At 34.6% G+C, this 20,797-nt stretch overlaps 3 protein-coding genes and 1 non-coding gene across 6 annotated transcripts; 3 read left to right on the top strand and 1 right to left on the bottom strand.

Annotated features, from left to right (window-relative positions):
- Window positions 1-332: 332 nt before the first annotated feature.
- On the bottom strand, window positions 333-3,645 carry LOC130724219 (protein GID8 homolog). Its single transcript, XM_057575404.1, is given in 7 exon segments — window positions 333-665; window positions 1,592-1,748; window positions 1,903-2,034; window positions 2,675-2,781; window positions 2,889-3,048; window positions 3,594-3,617; window positions 3,619-3,645. Coding segments are annotated over 7 exon segments (729 nt in total). The 3' UTR covers window positions 333-543.
- Window positions 3,646-5,651: 2,006 nt separating this feature from the next.
- LOC130721987 (helicase-like transcription factor CHR28) lies at window positions 5,652-14,889 on the top strand. Of its 3 annotated transcripts, XM_057572578.1 has the most exons (13): window positions 5,652-6,024; window positions 6,932-7,010; window positions 7,292-7,576; window positions 7,684-8,330; window positions 8,532-8,831; window positions 9,169-9,240; window positions 10,240-10,317; window positions 10,412-11,291; window positions 11,678-11,808; window positions 11,967-12,188; window positions 12,848-13,459; window positions 13,652-13,861; window positions 14,432-14,889. In XM_057572578.1, exons 1-13 carry the CDS (start codon window positions 5,893-5,895, stop codon window positions 14,534-14,536), a joined length of 3,753 nt encoding a protein of 1,250 aa, XP_057428561.1. In that variant the 5' UTR covers window positions 5,652-5,892; the 3' UTR covers window positions 14,537-14,889. The 3 variants fall into 3 exon arrangements, with proteins under 3 accessions (XP_057428561.1, XP_057428560.1, XP_057428559.1); XM_057572577.1 differs by having other exon boundaries at window positions 6,937-7,010; window positions 7,684-8,831; XM_057572576.1 differs by having other exon boundaries at window positions 7,684-8,831.
- A 726-nt stretch (window positions 14,890-15,615) lies between these two features.
- TRNAQ-CUG (transfer RNA glutamine (anticodon CUG)) lies at window positions 15,616-15,687 on the top strand. Its single transcript has one exon. It is a non-coding gene; the product is annotated as a tRNA-Gln (tRNA).
- Window positions 15,688-16,483: 796 nt separating this feature from the next.
- Window positions 16,484-17,427, top strand: LOC130726608 (enoyl-CoA delta isomerase 2, peroxisomal-like). The gene has a single exon (XM_057577914.1). It carries the CDS (start codon window positions 16,559-16,561, stop codon window positions 17,270-17,272), a length of 714 nt encoding a protein of 237 aa, XP_057433897.1. The 5' UTR covers window positions 16,484-16,558; the 3' UTR covers window positions 17,273-17,427.
- Window positions 17,428-20,797: the final 3,370 nt, after the last annotated feature.

Below are 20,797 nucleotides of genomic sequence, written 5' to 3'. Positions count from 1 at the left end.
ATTTTACATAATTTGTAACTTTTACATGAATGTTTAATTTCCCAGAAAAGAGTTGCAAAGGAAAACAGCACAATCCTGCAGAATTCTCAGTTTATATTCTTCATCTATGTCTATCAGAGTACAAAGAGAAACAGTAACATTTCTCTAAATAATTGTACTGACAATGTTTGGAAGGAACGTGTTCTCTGGGGTAAGCAGGCACGCGTTTTCTTCACCTTTTTTTACCAGACTACCAGAGCACTGTTTCATTAATAAGAGTGACAGAGGCCTGATGGGGCCAACTTTTATTGACATCGCCAAAAACCTTAACGCGCAACAAAACACATTAACAATTTGTAACTGAAGAAAATAATTTATGACTGTACCGAAACTCTTTGTACAATGGTATAAAAATATCTGGAAAAGCTATCTCGGGGAAAATGGACATAAATGTTAATAAATATCTTTCCCATTGAACCAATACACAATTTTAAATGCCAATGACAGCAATATCTTCATCTAGATCCTAACAGCTCCAAATTGAAATTGAAGCTTCATGAGTATTCAAACTGCAGGATCTTCTAATGTTGCTTTGGAAATATCATTTATGTGAGGATATGCAGCTTTCTCATCCAGCTGGTTTTGGGCCCAGATCAGCATCTTCAACAAGCTTGGAAGTTTTGGGTCTAATGCAAAAAAGAAAACAAAAAAAATCAGTGCTACCAAACTCTGGAGCGTATCATTAACAAATTCGAAGGATAATAAAACATTGCAGAGTAAATGGAAGTTCTTTCAACATTTCAGAAACAAGTCAAACAACAAACCATCTTAACAGAAAATTAAAACAAATTAGACATAGAAATAGAAAGAAAAATAACCTAACTCCAAGACACTCAAGGATTCATACATGCATACAATATTTTGAAGTCAGCATTATCCTCGTGCTAAGCATTAAAAAAAGTGGTTTCCAAAATACTCCAAATTAATGTATATAACTTTCAAGAAAATAAATAAATAAATATACTATAATAAAACTATAAACAAAATAAGAAGATTTTCCAGTTGATATTCATCTCTAGTGGATTCTAATTCAATTGCACTAGTCGAACACCGCTGACCATTCCTAGAAATTCAAGCCAAGTATTTCCTAAGAGTGCAGAGGGAAGACATAAAGCACATATAAACATAATGTTTGACATCCACAAGCTACAAAATGGTTGGTCCTAGTATGTGAAGTTATGAACACTTGGTCATCTCAATATTCCCTTGAATCGATTCGAGAAAGCAAGCATAATGTGAGATAGTTAACCACTTTCAAGCACTACAAGGTTGAATCCATCTTTTTGGGCATATATCATCAGATTTGGTTCATGCGTACAACCAAAACAGTGATTGTTTTATTGGGAGAATTTGGAATGCTTCTATTATGTTCACAAATTTTACAAGTTACAACAAAACAGTAGCTATTCAGCAGACATTATTTACCAATCACAAGCAATGCATATAAATTACACACACTAATCAGATAAATTAAATAGCCAAGTCAGATTTATAACCAGGCTCACATACCCAAATTATATAAACTAAGCAGAGTTTTGCAGAAAACACAAACCTTTTTCATGGCTCTGGCTAGTAAGTATGGCCGCATTCACCTCACTTGCTGTTTTTAGACGCTGTGATATGTCAAGAAGCTCGCCAACAGGACAGTTAGAGACATCTTCAAAGGCAAGCAGTGCAACAGTCCTCTCCAACTCTTCCAAAAAGCTATGCTGGAATCCAAATTTAAAGCAAGTGTTAGCACCAGGATTGTGCAGCCAATTACAAAAAGTTTCACACTACAACAATTGATTTTCCTATTCTGTAGTTTTCCTATCCTAGCTACAGGTGATCAAAGATATGCAAAATTCACTTGATGAGATTTACATTTTCCTCTCCCCTTGGAGCAAGTTCCTCCTGAGCAAACTCTAGAGCTTCCTCTACTTTTCCATTTCGGATTAGTTCTATCAATCGCTGCTGTTGAAGATGGAAAAATAGTTGGGGGTTTGTATCCAGTATCTGCATAGAGTATTATACAGGAAATATGTAAGTTTGTAGAACAGATGCACAAGATGATGATGGATGAATGTTCTTATGAGAACGAAAATGTTTAGTTTGTGATGCTTGGTTTGCAATGCTTTTAAAAATATAGCAAACAAAAGTAGCAAATACAAGAAAGGCAAGATATAAATGAAAAGATTGTTATGCCATACAAGTTTTCATAAAAACCTAATCCATTAGGATACCAAACTGACCCCAGGGAAAAAATTCATTGAAAAAATGTGGAACATAAGAAATAAAATAAAAAATCAGAAGAACAATAAAAAGAAAAAAAATCTAGGAGTGAAGTAAAGAATATAATTGAGCACAATAACAGTATTTTTATGCAGGTCACATTGCCATCGTAGATGATAGTGATATACTTATGATGTTATCCTAGTAAGAATATGGTGTTAAACAAGCAAGGATAGTTGGGTAGGACACAGCAAGATAATCAATTCAAAGAAGGGCATATCACATCCTATTAACCTAATGCATTAGATTGATCACACTCATGAGCAATGCATGCATTATGTGTATTGCATACGAACTAAAAGTAAAGGAGATAAGGATACATAGAAATGAGAAGTTGTAAGAAATAAAGGAATGGGAAGCTCACCTCAGGATTTAAGTCATTCACTTTTTCGATTGCATCCTCAACATTACCACTTTGTACTGCCTTCTTTACAGCCATGCGATCAGTGATTGTCGCAAGATCTATGTCTGCTGTAGATCCATAAGGACAAGCACAGATTGACAGAGAAGATGCTCTCACGCCCACCACCAAGCAAAAAATAATAAATAAAAAAAGACAGAAAGCAAAAAGAGGATACGTTCGGTTCCAGACTCCTTTCGGAATTTCTCAGCAGCTTCAACATAACCCTCAGTGACAAGGAAATTCATTACCAATTTATTCATGTCTTCTTTCCTAATTTTCACATCGTTAAGCTTCTTCTCCCACTCTTCCCTTGTGATAACTTTCTTTGACGCAGCCTTAACACAAATGAATCAAAAGATAAAAATCATCAACATTATCATTGCCATGACATATATGGGAGTTACTGCATTCCCATCCATGCAGTATGCACAAAATAGCCTACAATCAGTTCACATACAGATACTTCGAGCAAAATTGGTAAAATTGACAAAACCTTTGGAAATCATTGTTACCAGGTTACCACACATTCCAAAAGTAGAAAAACAGAAAAAACATAATTTATGCGGTAAAACCCTCAACCGAAGAATCGCGCTCCCTTTACTTGAAGTACTTTCACTTCAGAAAAAACTTAAAATCACTGACTCCTTATTTAATAACACACCATACTTCCCGCCGACACAAATAACAAATAAGTAAGATCAACACACATAAGTTTGTTGAGCAACAGTTTCATGTAACAGAACAATGACCTTGCAACATGCTATATACATGACACACTGCATTTCTAGAAATTAAAAATCTAAATGCATCCACAATAAAGTTTTGCCAGCTAGCCAATCACAATGAATAGAGAGAGAGAGAGGGAGAGAAATTCCAATACCATTCCCTCGATTTCTGCAAAGCTAGCGAATCACAATCAACAACAATGACATCAATGCACACACTGGAACCCCATAATCCCAAATCTGCAGGTAGCAAATCACAGTCAACAATTCAAATCAACACAGTGACATTACAAAATTCTTCATCCTCCCCATCAGAAAATTAAAAACTAAAAACATGGAAACCCTATTTACAGAAGGGGGAAACAAATTGGGGAAAAGAGTAGGAAGTGAATTGTACCAGAAAATGATTTGAAGGAGAAGTGTTGGGATTATTTTCCGGGAAAGTGATGGGTGGTGACAGTGATGAGTGTTGGAGGAGTTCGGTGCCGGCGATTTGAGATTCTTCGATCGTACGGAACGAGAGTGTTCTGGTGAATTTGCTTCGTCGTGATATTTATTTGCTCTGGTTCAGATCAGCTTCATTTTCTATTTGGGCTGGGTCTCGACTCAACAATAGCAAAACAAAAAGGCCAATATAAATTAGAATCTAGACAAATATATATTGTGGTCATGGATCAACTATATCTTTTTTTTGAGAGATAGTATCTGTTAAGATATATGATTTTGAGGCGATTTGTAAGGATTATCGGTTTGTTAAGTTATATTAGATTTTCAAGTATTATGATGTTGTTATGTAGAGTAAGATAATATAAGATTTTATTATTTAGGGTTAGTAGTTGACTGAAAAACCTCTAGTAATTTTGAATCGATAATCAAGTATTACCAATAATTTAGAATTCAAATTGAGTAACAAGGAATGCAATTATCACAGTTTTTAAACAGATTTACATTTGTTAATGATAATGTGTCACGTAAGTTTGTAGCATTAAATCATAACATATTAGTGATTTAAATTTAAATAAATACTGAGTTTAATTAGGGTTCACTGATAGGGTGTAACGTGGATGTTGGATTAGTATTCATAATTGTGACACATCATGAAGAAATAGTCGATGAGAGGTTGCAGGAAAATCAAAATCCAAGGAATGACCCGTGAGTGTTTGTTTGGTTTTCAGTTTGAAAGTACTTTCAACCAATGAAAGTTCAAAACCTCTTTCACATTTAGGGCATTGGAATGTGTGATTTCGAATTCCAATTACTTAAACATATTTTCAAACTAAAAATCAAGCAAAATTTGAGTAGGACATAAGTGAGTGAGAAGTTGAGACAATTTCCATATTATTTGTGATTTTTGTCAACGGAAATTGCTAATAGATATTTGTAGGTTGTCAGGATTTCGGGCACAACATTTGTGAAGGTGCTTCATCACCAACTTATGTTTACATGTGGTGGTTCATAAAATGTATGAGAAGTTAACACATGTGCATTGTTTACGCTTCAAGCTGAGATGAGCAAACTCAAACATACTCTTTAAGCTTTTAGAATAATTGTTTGTTTGACAACCTCTAATGTGGAGTTTTGTGGTCAATTCCATTTCTTAAATGCTTACAAGAATTATAGAAGGGTCAAAAACAAAATTATTGATCTTTAGGGAGAGAGTGAGAGAGACGAGACAAGAGAACCGTGTCTGAGCTGCAAAAGAGAAGAAGAGATAAGGTATGAGGATTGGGTTTCACAAGCACTTTGGTCTCTTACAATTGTTATTGCGAAGCATGGAGCTTCGGTTTTCAAATGAACCATGCTTGACATCGCCTTAGGTTCGAGGGTTAATGCTTCTTTGTAACGATAATAGGAATAAGAATAAGAGTCCGAGTGAAGAAGACAATCTCTATAAGAATCTTAATCTTATAAGATCATTTAAAGACATATCCATTAATATAAAATCTTACTAGATTTTAAAATATTTGTTTATTTTTGATTTTCCATGAATATATCAAACGTGTGACATAAGTTACCTACGTTAATTGGTGCGGTGCGATTGTTGACGAAAACGACGACGTATAAGTCACGTGCTGATTCTCTCTCCATATCCCCGCGCGACTACAAGTTGAATAACAACCCAATAAGATGACAGTGCACACGTTAAGTTAACATGCGCACCCCTCTTTTTTATCTAGAAACTCCAAACCCTATTTAAACCTACTCCACATTCTCACGATCAATCGCTGGTTATTACTTTTCTTTCCCCTCTCTCTCTTCTCAATCGACGAAAAGTTGAATCATTCACGAACCTTCTCGGAAACCTCCGCTCAATCCACACCACCACGCCATCACCGAGTCTTCGTCTTCGTCTTCGCACCCTTTTTCTCCTCCGCGTAGAATGCGATTCTTCCAATTGCTTCAAGATCAGACGAAAAACGAGTTAGGGTTTTTGATTACGGTTTAGTTAGCTTGATGGCGGATTTGGAATTCGACTTCCCGCCGGCGCCGTTTCAGGACGGCGCCGCCACCTCCGATGACGAAAGGCTTGCCATGGATCTTGAATCCATCCTCAGCGTTCTCGATGAAGATCGCGATCCTTCCGAGGTTTGCGATGTTAATTTTCATTACTCTTTGTTAGATTCTCAGATATGATATCACTTTGAATTTGATTTTGATTTCCCTTCTGTGTTGTGAAATTTCATTGTTAGGGCTACCCACTGAAGTGATTATAATGCTGTATGTAAATTCCTTATCAAACAATGGGGGAATCTATTGGTTGATTCAGTTGTATATTTACTTCCAGCTTTGTGCAGAGTAATTCATTCAGGAACATAGGAATATTAACTAACTCATGCCAATGTATATGCAGCTTTGAAGTGGGTTTTTGTTTATCCAAGTAAAATTTTCTGTATGTTATAGTCCCTGGGAATTGCCAATGACATTTCAGTGTAGTCACTAGTCACCCAATTCACTAAAATTGGAAGCACCTTATCCTTAAAGCCATCTTTGATATTTAGGAGAGTGAAAGTTCCATGCAACTACGGCTTCTGGTGGCTTAGTACATGTTTGCATATTAGTTACGTGGCGACATGGAGTATAACTTCAGCGGAAGATAAATCTTCCTTTTACGTGATTTCCTTTCGCTGATTAACTGTATTTGTTGACTTGTGATGTTGCCAAAAAAATGATTTTGTTCTGAACGTGGACTTCTTTTGATCGGTGTGTCTATTTAGTGTACGTTTGTTTGTACGTGTAGTTCGGTTACAGTTGGCTCACATTCTGAAGTTACTTTTTGAGACGGAGCAAGTTGGCTTAACAATTTGCATGGAGGATGGGAAGTCATAGCTTCTGTTGCTTTATTGTTGGCTTAAAATATATATATGAATGTTTTTTGGACACATTATCCGATGAATGGTCGAACTTTGAATCCAATGCTTTATGGCCCTTTTTAATTCACAGATTTCTAATGTAATATTACCTATTATAATAATTGTCTTGATATCTGCTGCAGAGTAGTCATGAAGATTCGTCCTTGAAAAATGTTTCACCTGGTGAATATTGCATCAATGATAATTTGCTACTTCAGAATGGTAAGTAAATTTTGGTGGCCTTTTCTTGTCATTAATTCTTGTCCTTGTTCATTGTCATTAGTCTTTCAAGATTACAAAATAAGCATTTTCTTTAGTTACTCTAGATCTCGTATGCAATATGTAGTTTAGTTGCGATTATTTTGCAGTAGATTTTTTTTTCTCTCGCCTATTAATTAGGGTCTCAACTCCCAAATTTTTTAGTGGGTTCAGTCATATCTCAATTCTGCTCATATTGGTCAGATTCTAGGACTAGGGTCTCAATTGTTGATCTGATTCTGCAGGGAATTTTGTGGTTGACCGTGAACATGAAAACCCGGGAAATTCATCACAGTCTTGCTCTTCCCCAAATGGTTACAAGGGCTCATTCTCTTTGGTTGAAAGTGATGAGGTTTACCACCACGGAGAAAGGACAGGAGTTTCTAAATGTGCCATACCTGTACACAGGGTGGACGCAAAGGCAAAATCAAATTACGTAGCTGTTTACAGAGATAATTTGAATGTGAGTCAGTGGAAGGGTGAAAATGATGGCCTAATCCAGCATGGAGGAGATGATGTAGAATCTAAATGTATGTAAAAACTATGACCCTTTTTAATCATTCTTTTAAAAATTTACTTCAGACATTGTCATGCTTGAAACTTCGGGTGTCAGTCTGATTATTTTTCCTGCTTGCAGATGCTTCACACACCTCTATCGTTGAGAATGTTGACGTAACTCTTGACAATTACGGATCATTTTATAAAGACATAATTGAAGATTCTATGCAGCAGGAAAATGACTCCTGTACATCTTTTGAAATGCCATTTATGGATGCTGATAGATCTACACCTGCTGCAACTCCAATTGATTCTACTATTTTTCATGGTTCCAATATTCCCAGTGATTTTGGTGCCTACTATGCATCTTTGAATTGTTACCAGGGTATGGACAATAGACCTTTTGTTCCCCACACTGATGGTTGGTTGGCTAATGGGGGCTGTCCTCAAGTTTGGAAAAATGAAGAAATCATGGGGAACATAGAGGTTACAAGAATGGAGTCCTCCCCTGATTCAACACATGCGTGTAGTGCCATGCATTCCAGCACTACGGGTGGAATATCTTTTCATGATAATCAATTTATGTTAGCAGACACTGAATATTCTTCATTTTTTCCGGGTAATGTTCTCATTGAAAACAGTGCATCAGTGCAACTTCCCACCGGTGCGTCATACATCTCAAGTGAAGGTCCATCGCTTCATGTCAAAGCTGAAAGAGATGAACTGATTATGCCGTACCAATATTCTTTTCACAGCGATGATGTCAAGTTCAATGCAGGTCAAGAGGTGAAACAATTACCTGGCATTTTCCCTTCTATTGGATGTCAGAGTTATGATTTTGTCAAAGGCGAGGCTAGTGATACAATTATAACAACTGAGAAAGCCAATTATTATGAAGACATTATAGATGAAAGTGCTTATAAATTTCCAGGAAATATTGGAAATTTGAATTCAAAATCCTTACATAAGTCTTTGTCTATTTCCCAGGCACCAGTTGCCACTGGGAAGCAATATAGTTTTGCTATGAGTGAAGAAGAAGGTAAACCAGTCCATAATAGAAGTGTTGGTTCTAAAGGAATTACTGAAACATCAAAAATTGAGGATGACTCTGATGTTTGCATAATTGAACACATCAGCCACCCTGCTCCAATAAGTCGGTCTGCAGAACTTGGGAATCCCCCTAATATGTCACGATCTTCTGGATCTGGTTATACCCAACCTCGTATGGTGGGAGGCACAAGACCAAAGACACGTGATGAACAATACATATTACGTGTTGCTTTGCAGGTTAGCGCTTTTACTTCAAATCACTTTGTATACAGTGTACTGTTAATACTTAATAGTAACTGGCAGAATGTGAATGGATGAAATTGTCTCGAGTGGAAGCCATGCATAATTTAAATATTGTTATCTCATTTGCTTTGGTATAGCATATGGATTTTTTTGGGTGGGGGTCTGAAAGATTTAGGACTGTGTTTTAGTGTTTTTTTTTTCTTCTGTCTAGACTGTAGCTTATATTTTCTAATTTAAACTTTTACCAGTGCTTGTTGAGCGTATTATGATATAATAATTCATAACGCCCTCCGTGTCTGAAACTTGAGTGAAATGCTATGATTGGTTGCAGGATTTATCTCAGCCGAAGTCAGAAGTTAGTCCACCAGATGGGTTGCTGGCAGTTCCTCTTTTACGACATCAGGTAACTGTGCAAGTCTAATCTTTGAATTGTTTTGATGTTGCCAAAAATATGTTTTAGTTGCATCTATTTATGCCTCTCATGCAGCAGCGTTCATATTGAAATGAATGAGGATAAAGATCATGTCTTGATCTGGAATTTGTGAATCAATGATAGGTTTGAATTGGGAATGTTTTTATGATTTATCTTGTAAATTAATGGACTGTATCTAGAATAGGATCTAGTTATTTTTTTATAGATAATATGGATAACAACCAATTATAGAGATCAAGAATCACAGGTTCCTCACTCTTAAGTCACAGAAGAAGAAATCACTATAGAAATAATGTGGTGCTTTAATAATCTGTTTCCTCCATGCCTAAGGCTCTAATTCCTTACTTAATAACTCTACCTTCCCTCTCTCACTCTCTCGGTCTTTAATAATTCCCCAATCAGATTTCACGCCTCACACCTTCCTCACCCATACCTATCATTTGTGCTAGGTGGTACAAGTCAAGCTATCATCTTGACCCTTAGCAATTGCATCCTTGCTGCCTTAGTAATCTGAGTAGCCGCACAAGGCTTAACAATTAATAATTAGTGATTCACTGTTTTGTATCTTTGTTGGTTCTGACTTCTGTGAGCTCTAGCACACCCTTGTTTTTGAGTATGGGGAAATTAAAAGGTGCCATTTAGCTAAAAGATTTTCCTTGTATTTTTGCTTCATTATTTTTTCAATAGTTCTTTAATCTGACAAAAAAATGTTTCCAACTTTTAGAAACTAAGCTGTTATCTCCAAAGGTGGAATATTGTTTGCATCGCATGTTTGCTTTCCTTTTGAAGTTATATTATTTGTTAACTGTTACTGTATGGAGTCTTTGGTGAAGTGGTTTAATGTGTGTTATACGGACTCCTGGTTAGGACCTTTTCATTTATATAGTTAAACCAGATGTTCCTTTGATGTCCTGATTACTTTCTTACTTTGCATCTCTGGGTCATCCAACTAATAGTTCTTTTTTTCAGAGAATTGCTTTATCATGGATGGTTCAGAAGGAAACATCAAGTTTATACTGCTGTGGGGGAATTCTTGCTGATGATCAGGTTGGTGCACTTTTTACTTGTAATTTGGGATGATTATTTGGTGTGAATATGCATGTAATCCTTGTACTCTATTGATATAGTTATTCTCTTGCAGGGTCTTGGGAAAACAGTGTCAACTATTGCATTAATATTAAAGGAAAAGCCTCCATTGCTTAATACATGCAACAACATACGAAAAAATGAATTAGAAGCTTTGAATTTGGATGATGATGACCCGCTTCCTGAGAATGGTGTAGTGAAGAAAGAATCTGATATCTGTCAGGACACGTCTAGTAGAAATTCAATCACAAGCATGAATTTGGCTGTGCATGCTAAGGGAAGGCCATCTGCCGGAACCCTGGTTGTTTGTCCAACTAGTGTCCTACGACAATGGGCTGAGGAGTTGAATAATAAGGTAACCTGCAAAGCAAAGCTCTCTGTGCTAGTGTACCATGGAAGCAACCGAACAAAAGATCCTTATGAGCTTGCCAAGTATGATGTTGTCCTGACAACTTATTCAATTGTCAGCATGGAAGTCCCTAAGCAGCCTCTGGTTGACAAAGAAGATGAAGAAAAAGGAATTTATGAAGGTCATGCTGCACCAAGTAAGAAAAGGAAATGCCCTCCTACTTCGAGTAGAAGTGGCAAGAAGGGATTAGACAATACGATGCTTGAGGCGGCTGCTCGTCCTCTTGCAAAGGTGGCTTGGTTTAGAGTTGTCCTGGACGAGGCCCAAAGTATAAAGAATCACAGGACTCAAGTTTCAAGAGCCTGTTGTGGTCTTCGAGCAAAGCGCAGATGGCTCTTGTCTGGGACTCCCATACAAAATTCAATTGATGATCTCTATAGTTACTTTAGATTTTTAAGATATGATCCGTATGCTGTGTACACATCATTCTGTTCCACAATTAAGCTCCCTATCAGCAGAAGTCCATCAAAGGGGTATAGAAAGCTACAAGCCGTCTTAAAGACAATAATGTTGCGTAGGACAAAGGGTAAGGCTTGCATGCAATAATTCCGCTTAATCACTTAAGTTGGTCTGTTATTATCTTATTTTGTTCCATCTGTCTTATTGTATAGTCTATTTTTTGTCTTGTATATATTTTTCTCTTTAATTTTACATTCTATGTTAAATCTGTGCAATAGAAATCTTATAGTAATCAAATTTGAACAGGTTTTAATCATAGATTTTTACATTTTCCTTATCTTGCACTGCTAGCAGTTTCCTTATACATAAGATAACTCAGTTAAATGATTGCCGTCAGACTAGGTTGTAACTTGTTTTTAACCATGCAATTGATATGATTTTATGTAGGCTCACTTCTTGATGGTGAACCTATTATTTCCTTTTTAACCATGCAATTGATATCATTTTATGTAGGCTCACTTCTTGATGGTGAACCTATCATTTCCTTGCCACCTAAATCCGTAGAGTTGAAGAAAGTGGAATTTTCAAAGCAGGAGCGTGATTTCTATTCAAGGCTAGAGGCTGATTCACGTGCTCAGTTTCAGGTATGATCAGCTCTTGCACCTTAGAAAGGTTTGAAAGAGTTGGGTATGGGTTAGTCAAAATCTGTTTATCTAGTCTCCTATCAAAAGGATTGCTCCTTTTAGTTTATTTTCATTGTGAGCTTACTAAATTCTTTTTTTTTGCTGCATCCTTGTCATAGGAATATGCTAATGCTGGAACTGTGAAGCAAAATTATGTCAACATTCTATTGATGCTTCTGCGCCTTAGACAAGCTTGTGATCACCCTCTGCTTGTCAAGCATTACAATTCTAACTCTCTGTGGAAATCTTCAGTTGAGATGGCAAAGAAGCTTCCTCAGGAGAAACAGTTATCCCTTGTACGATGTTTAGAGGCTTCCTTGGCCCTTTGTGGTATCTGCAATGTACGTTTGACTATATTTTTGTGTTTTTAATTAATATATGAGTCATTGTGAATGAATGCATATCCATATGGGATTCAATGTGCCCATAGGTTTTTTTTTATTGAGGTTAGTGTTATTTTTAGATAGAAAGGAGAAACAAAGATGATGAGTTAATGATAGAGCATAATATTCCACTAAATTTCTTAGAAATCAATACATTAGATGATATTATACTTATGTTTTTTCTAATAGTACAGTTACTCAATGCCTTTCACGACTTTTACATTGGGTGCAATATAACTTATAAATTACTTAATCAGTAAATATCTGAATTTCTTATATTCGTATCTCTTTGCTTGCATCCTGATAGTTGTATTTGTGAACTATGGTTTACTTTCTATTTTTCTTTTGGGTTGGGGGTCCCCTATTTGGTAAGTTGGACCAAAACAAGAGTCGACTATAAATCAGGGACAGAGACTTGTTTCTAATTGTTTCTTTCCATGAAAGGTAGAAAGGATGATTGACACAAACATTTTAAACCCTCATGATAAAGTTGAAGCTAAGAGTAATTAAATTATTCTCTGATTAACATATTATCATGATTTACAATATTTCTCAGTAAAGCAGATTTGAAAACCCTGACTTCTGCTTAACATGCTTCTCACTTGGTTTCTATGCAGGATCCTCCTGAAGATGCAGTTGTCTCCGTATGCGGTCACGTTTTCTGTAATCAGTGCATTTGTGAACATCTTACCGGTGATGACAATCAGTGCCCTTCTACTAATTGCAAAACTCGACTGAGCATGACTTCAGTGTTTAACAAAGCCACCCTAAACAGTTCTCTATCTGACCAGTCATGTGATCATTCACCTGGTTCTGTGGTGGAGGAATCTGAGCCTTGTTCTCTTTCTCAGCCACATGATTCTTCAAAAATAAAGGCTGCACTTGAGGTGTTGCAGTCATTGTCTAAACCACATGGCCATACCTCCCCAAAACATTTTGTGCAAGGCACTTTGAGGGAAAGTACTGACTGCTCTGGGAGCTCCTCTTGTGCTGACAATGGGAAATCAAATGATTTTTCTGAGAATCAAAGTGTCTTTACCGAGGGAAGTTCTAATGATTCAGTTAGTTCTGTAGGAGGGAAAGCTATAGTGTTTTCTCAGTGGACGAGGATGCTAGACTTGCTTGAAGCGTGTCTTAAGAATTCTTCAATTAAGTACAGAAGGCTTGACGGAACGATGTCGGTTATTGCAAGAGATAAAGCTGTCAAAGATTTTAACACACTCCCTGAGGTTTGTAAAGTCTTAGAAGACTATCAATAAATGAAGTTTTAGATTTTCCATTCCATGATTATTGTGAGTGATAGTCAATTCCACCAAATGAATTAAGGTTTTGTATTGGTTAGGAAATACATTAAGCAATGATATCTCTCTCTCTATTTCTGTCTTCAATATAATTGTAAAGTTTGACCTGTTTCCTTTCAGGTATCTGTTATGATTATGTCTTTGAAGGCTGCTAGTCTTGGTCTGAACATGGTGGCAGCCTGCCATGTTCTTATGCTAGATCTATGGTGGAATCCCACCACTGAAGATCAAGCGATAGACAGAGCTCATCGCATTGGACAGACTCGTCCTGTTACAGTTTTGCGGTTAACTGTAAGGGATACGGTTGAAGACCGTATTTTAGCTCTACAGGTATTTTTCTTGGTGACATATAAGCTGCTTTTTTCATTGTTGTCGTAGACATGTTATATATTGTTGTTTAGTACTTCGGAGGACTGGAGGGTGCAACACTATCTAAATTTGTAAGTAGAAGATATATGAAAATTGCAATATGATTAGTTTATTGACTTAAAAGGATTCATTTGAGGGAAAAGTAATGGGGAAAAAACGACGTTTGTGGAAGGAGATTGAAATACTGCTCATCACTCACAGTGATCTTAGATCATAACACAACAGTTGAGTTTCGTGACATTTGGGTATTTTAGTGACTTACAAGGATTCATTTGAGGGAAAAGTGATTGGGGGGGGGGGAATCCATGTATGTGGAATGAGATTGAAATTCTGCTCATCACTCACAGTGATCTTAGATCATAATGAGTTCACAATAGTTGAGTTTAGTGACATTTGGGTATTTTAGTTCTCTGGTCACTGCATCTCTGTGAATGTGGTGTCAATTTTTTAAAATATTTATCTGTGGTACTTTTATCTATGCAATGTTGGTGATTGCTCACGGTAGAAAGTTATTTTCTCTTTATCTGGCAGCAAAAGAAGCGAAAGATGGTTTCATCTGCATTTGGAGAGGATGGAAGTGGTAGTGGTCAAAGCCGTCTTACAGTGGATGATTTGAAATACTTGTTCATGATGTGATTAGTTATACATCCTTACAGATATAATTTTAATTTTTTGAACTGGTGATTTTTTTTCCCTGGGAGCAGGCGTATCTAAGTTGTTCTTTTGGTGGCAGCAGAAAAAAACAGCAAAATTTTCTAACATGGCCTCTGTTGATACCTGACATGAAGATTGTGTGAATTGTCTTAATTGTTCAGAGTGATCTAGATGATTCAGTCGTTTACCCTGAAATTTTGAGTTAGTCTTTATTGGATAAAATTTTGAGGTAGTCTTAATTGGATATTTGTATAGGTCGTAGGGAGCAGCAGCATAGACAGCAACATAGAATTTGTTTTGATTGTAAATAATAGATAACATTTCTTCTCTTTCAATTCTTTTTGCTTCATCTCGTTCATTTTGTTTGCAATGTTCGAACAAAATGATTGTTACTGTTAAACTGCGCGGGTGGAGGTTGTTTTGACATTTTAAGCCTCAACTTGTTAACAGGCACAAGTACTAATGTACTACGGTAAGAATTTCCATTTTTTGGGAGTTTAACTTGACAATGTTACATAATGAAAGGACACAAACTCGCAATATTGTTCAAATTCTCTAAATGGTTGACGTAAAATAACCCATCAATGGCTTATATATTGAATAGCTACAGAAGTTTTACTCGTTAAATATGTATCTCTTCAGTTTGAAACTTAGTTGTTGGTGGAAGAATTTTGATTTTGCATTTGCTATTGCAATAGTATTTCATTACCCGTAGTTGATTTCAAAATATCCTAAGGTAAGGTATCTTGACATTGAGAGTTTAACAATTGTTGTCATATCTTGGGATTGAATCAGGACGATGGTATGTTTTAGAGGTGTTTGGTAAGTGAAATTCTTTTGAACTTAGGAATAAGTTGAAATTATTATTATTATTTTGAAATGAAGTTGAAAATTGAATGTGGTGAAGTTTATTATGAATGTTTTTACAAAAATGTTACTGAAAAATAATATTGAAACACATAAACATAAAAAAGTTACTTCCCATGTACTGTAGTTGAAAAACAAAAACATAAAGAAGTGTTTTGTAAAAATACACAAATTTGGTAAAAGTTTATCATCAAGGTCCCATGGTCTAGTGGTCAGGACATTGGACTCTGAATCCAGTAACCCGAGTTCAAATCTCGGTGGGACCTTTTTTTCTTTCTTATATATGTTTAGCCTTTTTTTGTTCATTGGTCACACACTACATTAGTCACTAGTACACTATAATTGCTTCTTCTTTTTGTGGTTCTTTTACAGGAATTTATAGACTGCATTTCATGAAACCATTGTCTCCCAATCCTGTTGATCAAGAGCTAAACACTACATTTTTTCTTACAGAATGGAAATTGACAACTACTTATCGGCTTGGCTTGAAGTGAGTTTTGAATTAATCTAATCTTTGCAGACTAATCAGTCTTCAGATTTTTAATTTTACTTTTTAACAATCATATCATACACTTATCATATATTCATTTCGGATATGATCTACCTCCCAATGTTTCAAAAAAGAAAAATACCTCCCAACTTTAGGGCTGTCTAAATGACCCATGATAAAGTTTGAGTTAAATAACTCATCATCCAATCACATTGGAGACAAGTGAGTTGAAATTTATATATCTCATCATCCAATCACATCACATTGGAGACAAGTGAATTGAAATTTATATTTTATTTATCAATTTATTTTCAACTCACTTATTTCCAATGTGATTGGATGATGAGTTATCTAACCCAAACTTTATCATGGGTCATTTAGACAACCTCAACTTTACTATATTATCAAATTTGGATGAAATTATTTTCAAAATAAAAAATAAAAAATTGGACGAACTTAATAATTACTATAGAAAAAAAATTAACTTTTGCATGTTGATTAATTTTATTTAATCCCTTCTATAATTTGTTTTGGTCAAATATTTCATTAGTTAATGTCATTAAATGGTAATTTGACTAGTACCCTCAATAGATAAAACAGAGTGTGAAGGAAACACAAAAAAAAAAAAGTGAATCAATTGAATCGACATGTGCAGCCTCGAGAAGCGTGACAACCTTTGGGTCCTGACCCTCACCGGCGACGACCAGAACCGCCTCAGCCCCACCGTCATCCAATCCCTTCTCTCAACCCTTTCCCGACTCACTTCTCAAGCCACCCCTGGCTCCGTCCTAATCACCACCGCCACCGGCAGATTCTTCTCCAACGGCTTCGATCTCACATGGGCCCGCGCTGCCGGCTCCGAATCCGCCTACGATCGCCTCCAGTCCATGGTCGATTCCCTTCGCCCCGTCGTGGCGGCGCTCGTGTCACTCCCGATGCCGACAATCGCCGCCGTCAACGGCCACGCTTCCGCCGCCGGGTTCCTGTTAGCGATCAGCCATGATTACGTCCTGATGAGGAGCGACCAGGGCGTGATGTACATGCCGGAGGTGAACCTTGGCCTGCCGCTGCCGGATTACTTCGCCGCCGTGATGAGGGATAAGATCAGGTCTCCGGTGACGCTGAGAGACTTTGTGCTGGGCGGGGTGAAGATCAGGGCGGGGGAGGCGGTGAAGAGGGGGATTGTTGACTCGGCGCACGATGGCGCGGAGAAGACGGTGGAGGCGGCGATGCGGTTGGGGGAGGAGCTTGGGCGGAGGAAGTGGGTGGGGGAAGTGTATGCAGAGATAAGGAAGAGTTTGTATCCAGAAGCGTGTTTGGTTTTGGGATTAACTCAGAAATCAATTGTTTCTAAGATCTGAATGTTAAGATTGATTAATCACTTATTTACTATTGTGCTTTGTATTTTGATTATTTTTCATTTTCTTATCCATTACAAGGAACTTTACTGTACCTTTTTTTTAATACATATATGCTCTATATGCATTCAATAATAGAAGTTTAAGATTGTCTTTCATTATTTGTTGTATAAACTGTGTACTGTTTGGACACTACAATTGAATGTTCACATTTCACACTTCAATTAGGATAAATTAGGAGAGAAAAATGATATATATGACATATTGTGTGATAGAAAGAGAAAGATAGAGAGAAATTGGGTTGATGAAATATGTAATTATCCATATCAGAGTCTATTTAAAAATAAGTTATCCATACAATTCATTGCACGATTAGATACAAGCTCTAACTTGAAGCTTCAATTGAATATTCTAGATTAGCCTTCCAAACTATATTCCAAATACTAAATGGATGAGATTGAGGTAGACTTCACTTTTTGTAGGATAGCTAAACTTTACTTTAAAAGAGTCTCATATGGATTTGGAATACTTAATTGCTATTGTAATTTTGTACCTGAGAGTATGGTGAATACTTAATTGCTAAACTTTACTTTAAAAGAGTTTTTAATATTTGAAATATGCTCAATATTTTTAATTGAGCTAGGTTTTATATTGAACAATGACTTTTTGTTTTGCTGATATTTCATAATGGAATTTAGTATTAACATATTGTTTTTTTACTTGTCTTGTAAGCATAATCTAGTCTCTTACAAAATCAATATGTATTTTGGGCTGAATTTAATCCAATACTTAACAAAACATGAGCCCATCCGCCCCTTCAAAGTTCAAGGTGTTCATTAGCTATTTTTGGATGAAGGAAATTTTAGGTAAGTTCGACGTATGTGGTCACCACTACGGATCAAGACATTTGAGGTCATGGATTGATTAAAAATGTATTACCAATACATCTCTAATATCAGCAGTAAAAATATAACTTATACTAACGATCAATTTAAATTGAACTTAAGAAAATATATAGAGCAAAATAAGATAAGTCACCCAATTGGCATACTAAAACATGATTATATGCAAAACCGATGAGTTTGAGGAAAACATGAACCAACATTAAGAATGGGCTAAACATACTCATGAAGATTTAATATGAACTCTTCATATGTTTTCATCAATTTGATTGACCTGTGCATCATAAAAAAAAAATAGTAAGTTGTGCATCATTCACATACATTGCAAATAGTATGCTTATACACACAGCTCAAACATGATGAATAAAAAGGAGCAAAATTTGAGAAATGAATATAAGTTCAGGCTATCATAAGTTTCGTGAATTTCTACAAATTATACCAAAATCTGGTTTACAAAGGTTTCACACGCGTGGATTTCTACCAACTATACCAACATCTTGTTTAAAAAATTACGAAAGCGGAAGGAGAACAAAAGAAATTTGCATATGCAAAAATTTGTAAACTTTTGGATCGACAAACACAAAATATGTGAAATTTAAGAAACCAGGATTAAATTATGAACAAAGGATAAACTGAAATGGCACAAATCATCAATGACAACATGATAAACTCTACTTCACATAACATCATCTTATGACATACCTCTGTCCTGATCGCGACATGTGGCAGAGGTAGAAATAGCGGCTATCAAATCTTTGCATGTCCATGGTAGCTTTGTGGACCCTCAGCACCAAATCAACTACTTTTTCTTAGAATTAACATTAAATAAATAATAAGATAAATTAAGATAAAATCAAGAAATAAACAACATAATACCTAATCAAATCTAAACTTTAAAAATGTACTAAATAAAGATAGATAAAAACTAACAAAAACTAGCAAATCACAATAAAAACTCATAAAATCTTCAATTAAATAAAAATATGAAAGTTCAATAAAAATACCATAAAAATTCATTTATACTCTAAAAAGAACTCAAAAATAAAATAAATTATATCATGAAATTAAAATTAAATAAATAATAAATAAAGATAGATAAAAACTATCAAAATCTAGCAAATCACAATAAAAACTCATAAAATCCTACATTAATTAAAAATCCGAAAATTCAATAAAAATTAATTATTATACTCTATCAATAAATGTAAAATAAAATAAAATATTTCCCGGAAGTAAAATTAAATAAATAATAAGATAAAATTAAGAAATAAACAACCGAAATCCTAAATCAAATCTAAAATTAAAAAAGGTACTAAATAAAGATAGATAAAAACTACCAAATCTAGCAAATCACAATAAAAACTCATAAAATCCTGAATTAATTAAAAATCCAAAAATTAAAGCAAAATTAATTAATATACTCTAAAAATAAATCTAAAATAAAATAAAATATTTCCTTATATTAAAATTAAATAAATAATAAGATAAATTAAAATAAAATTAAGAAATAAACAACCTAAATCCCAATAAAATCTAATATTAAAAAAGGTACTAAATAAAACAGATAAAAACTAACAAAATCTAGCAGATCACAATAAAAACTCATAAAATCCCGAATTAATAAAAAAATTCGAAAATTCAATAAAATTAATTAATATATTCTAAAAATAAATTTAAAATAAATTATAAGACCAAATCTTATCTTTTAAAATAATGTCAATCAATTATTTTAGAATATATAAAATTAAAACATATATCAATTGAAAATTATATCTTCTAAAATAATATCAATTAATTAGTTTAGAATATATAAAATTAAAACATATATCAATTGAAAATTATACCCTCTAACTAATTGGCACGTGGAATAATTTTTATGAGAATTAATCTGGTGCTGACACGTAAACAAACTAAATCCTAATCAAACCTAAAATTTAAAAAGGTAGTAAATAAAGAGAGATAAAAACTATTAAATCTAGCAAATCACAATAAAAACTCATAAAATCCTGCTTTAATTAAAAATCCGAAAATTCAAGAAAAATTAATTAATATACTCTAAAAATAAATCTAAAATAAAATAAAATATTTCCTGGAATTAAAATTAAATAAATAATAAGATAAATTAAGATAAAATTAAGAAATAAACAACATAAATTCCAATCAAATCTAAAATAAAAAAATGTACTAATTAAAGATCGATAAAAACTAACAAAATCTAGCAAATCACAATAAAAACTCATAAAATCCCGAATTAATAAAAATTCGAAAATTAAATTAAAATTAATTAATATATTCTAAAAATACATTTAAAATAAATTAAAAGACCAAATCTTATCTTTTAAAATCTTTTAAAATAATATCAATCAATTATTTTAGAATATATAAAATTAAAACATATATCAATTGAAAATTATATAATACTATACCCTCTAACAAATTGACACGTGGAATAAATTTTATGAGAATTAATCTGGTGCTGATACGTCACTAAGAATTAATCTGGTGCTGACACGTCACTATGGAAGTTCTTCTTTTCTAATATATATTGATATTGATATTGATATTGATATTGATATTAATGATTCTATATTGTTATTACTAAAGAATATTTTATTAGGGTATTTAA

This window comes from Lotus japonicus, chromosome 6 (assembly GCF_012489685.1).
Source record: "Lotus japonicus ecotype B-129 chromosome 6, LjGifu_v1.2".
NCBI classification, from domain to species: Eukaryota; Viridiplantae; Streptophyta; class Magnoliopsida; order Fabales; family Fabaceae; genus Lotus; species Lotus japonicus.
Note: the sequence above shows the minus strand (reverse complement) of the source record. Positions and strands in the feature narration are given on the sequence as shown.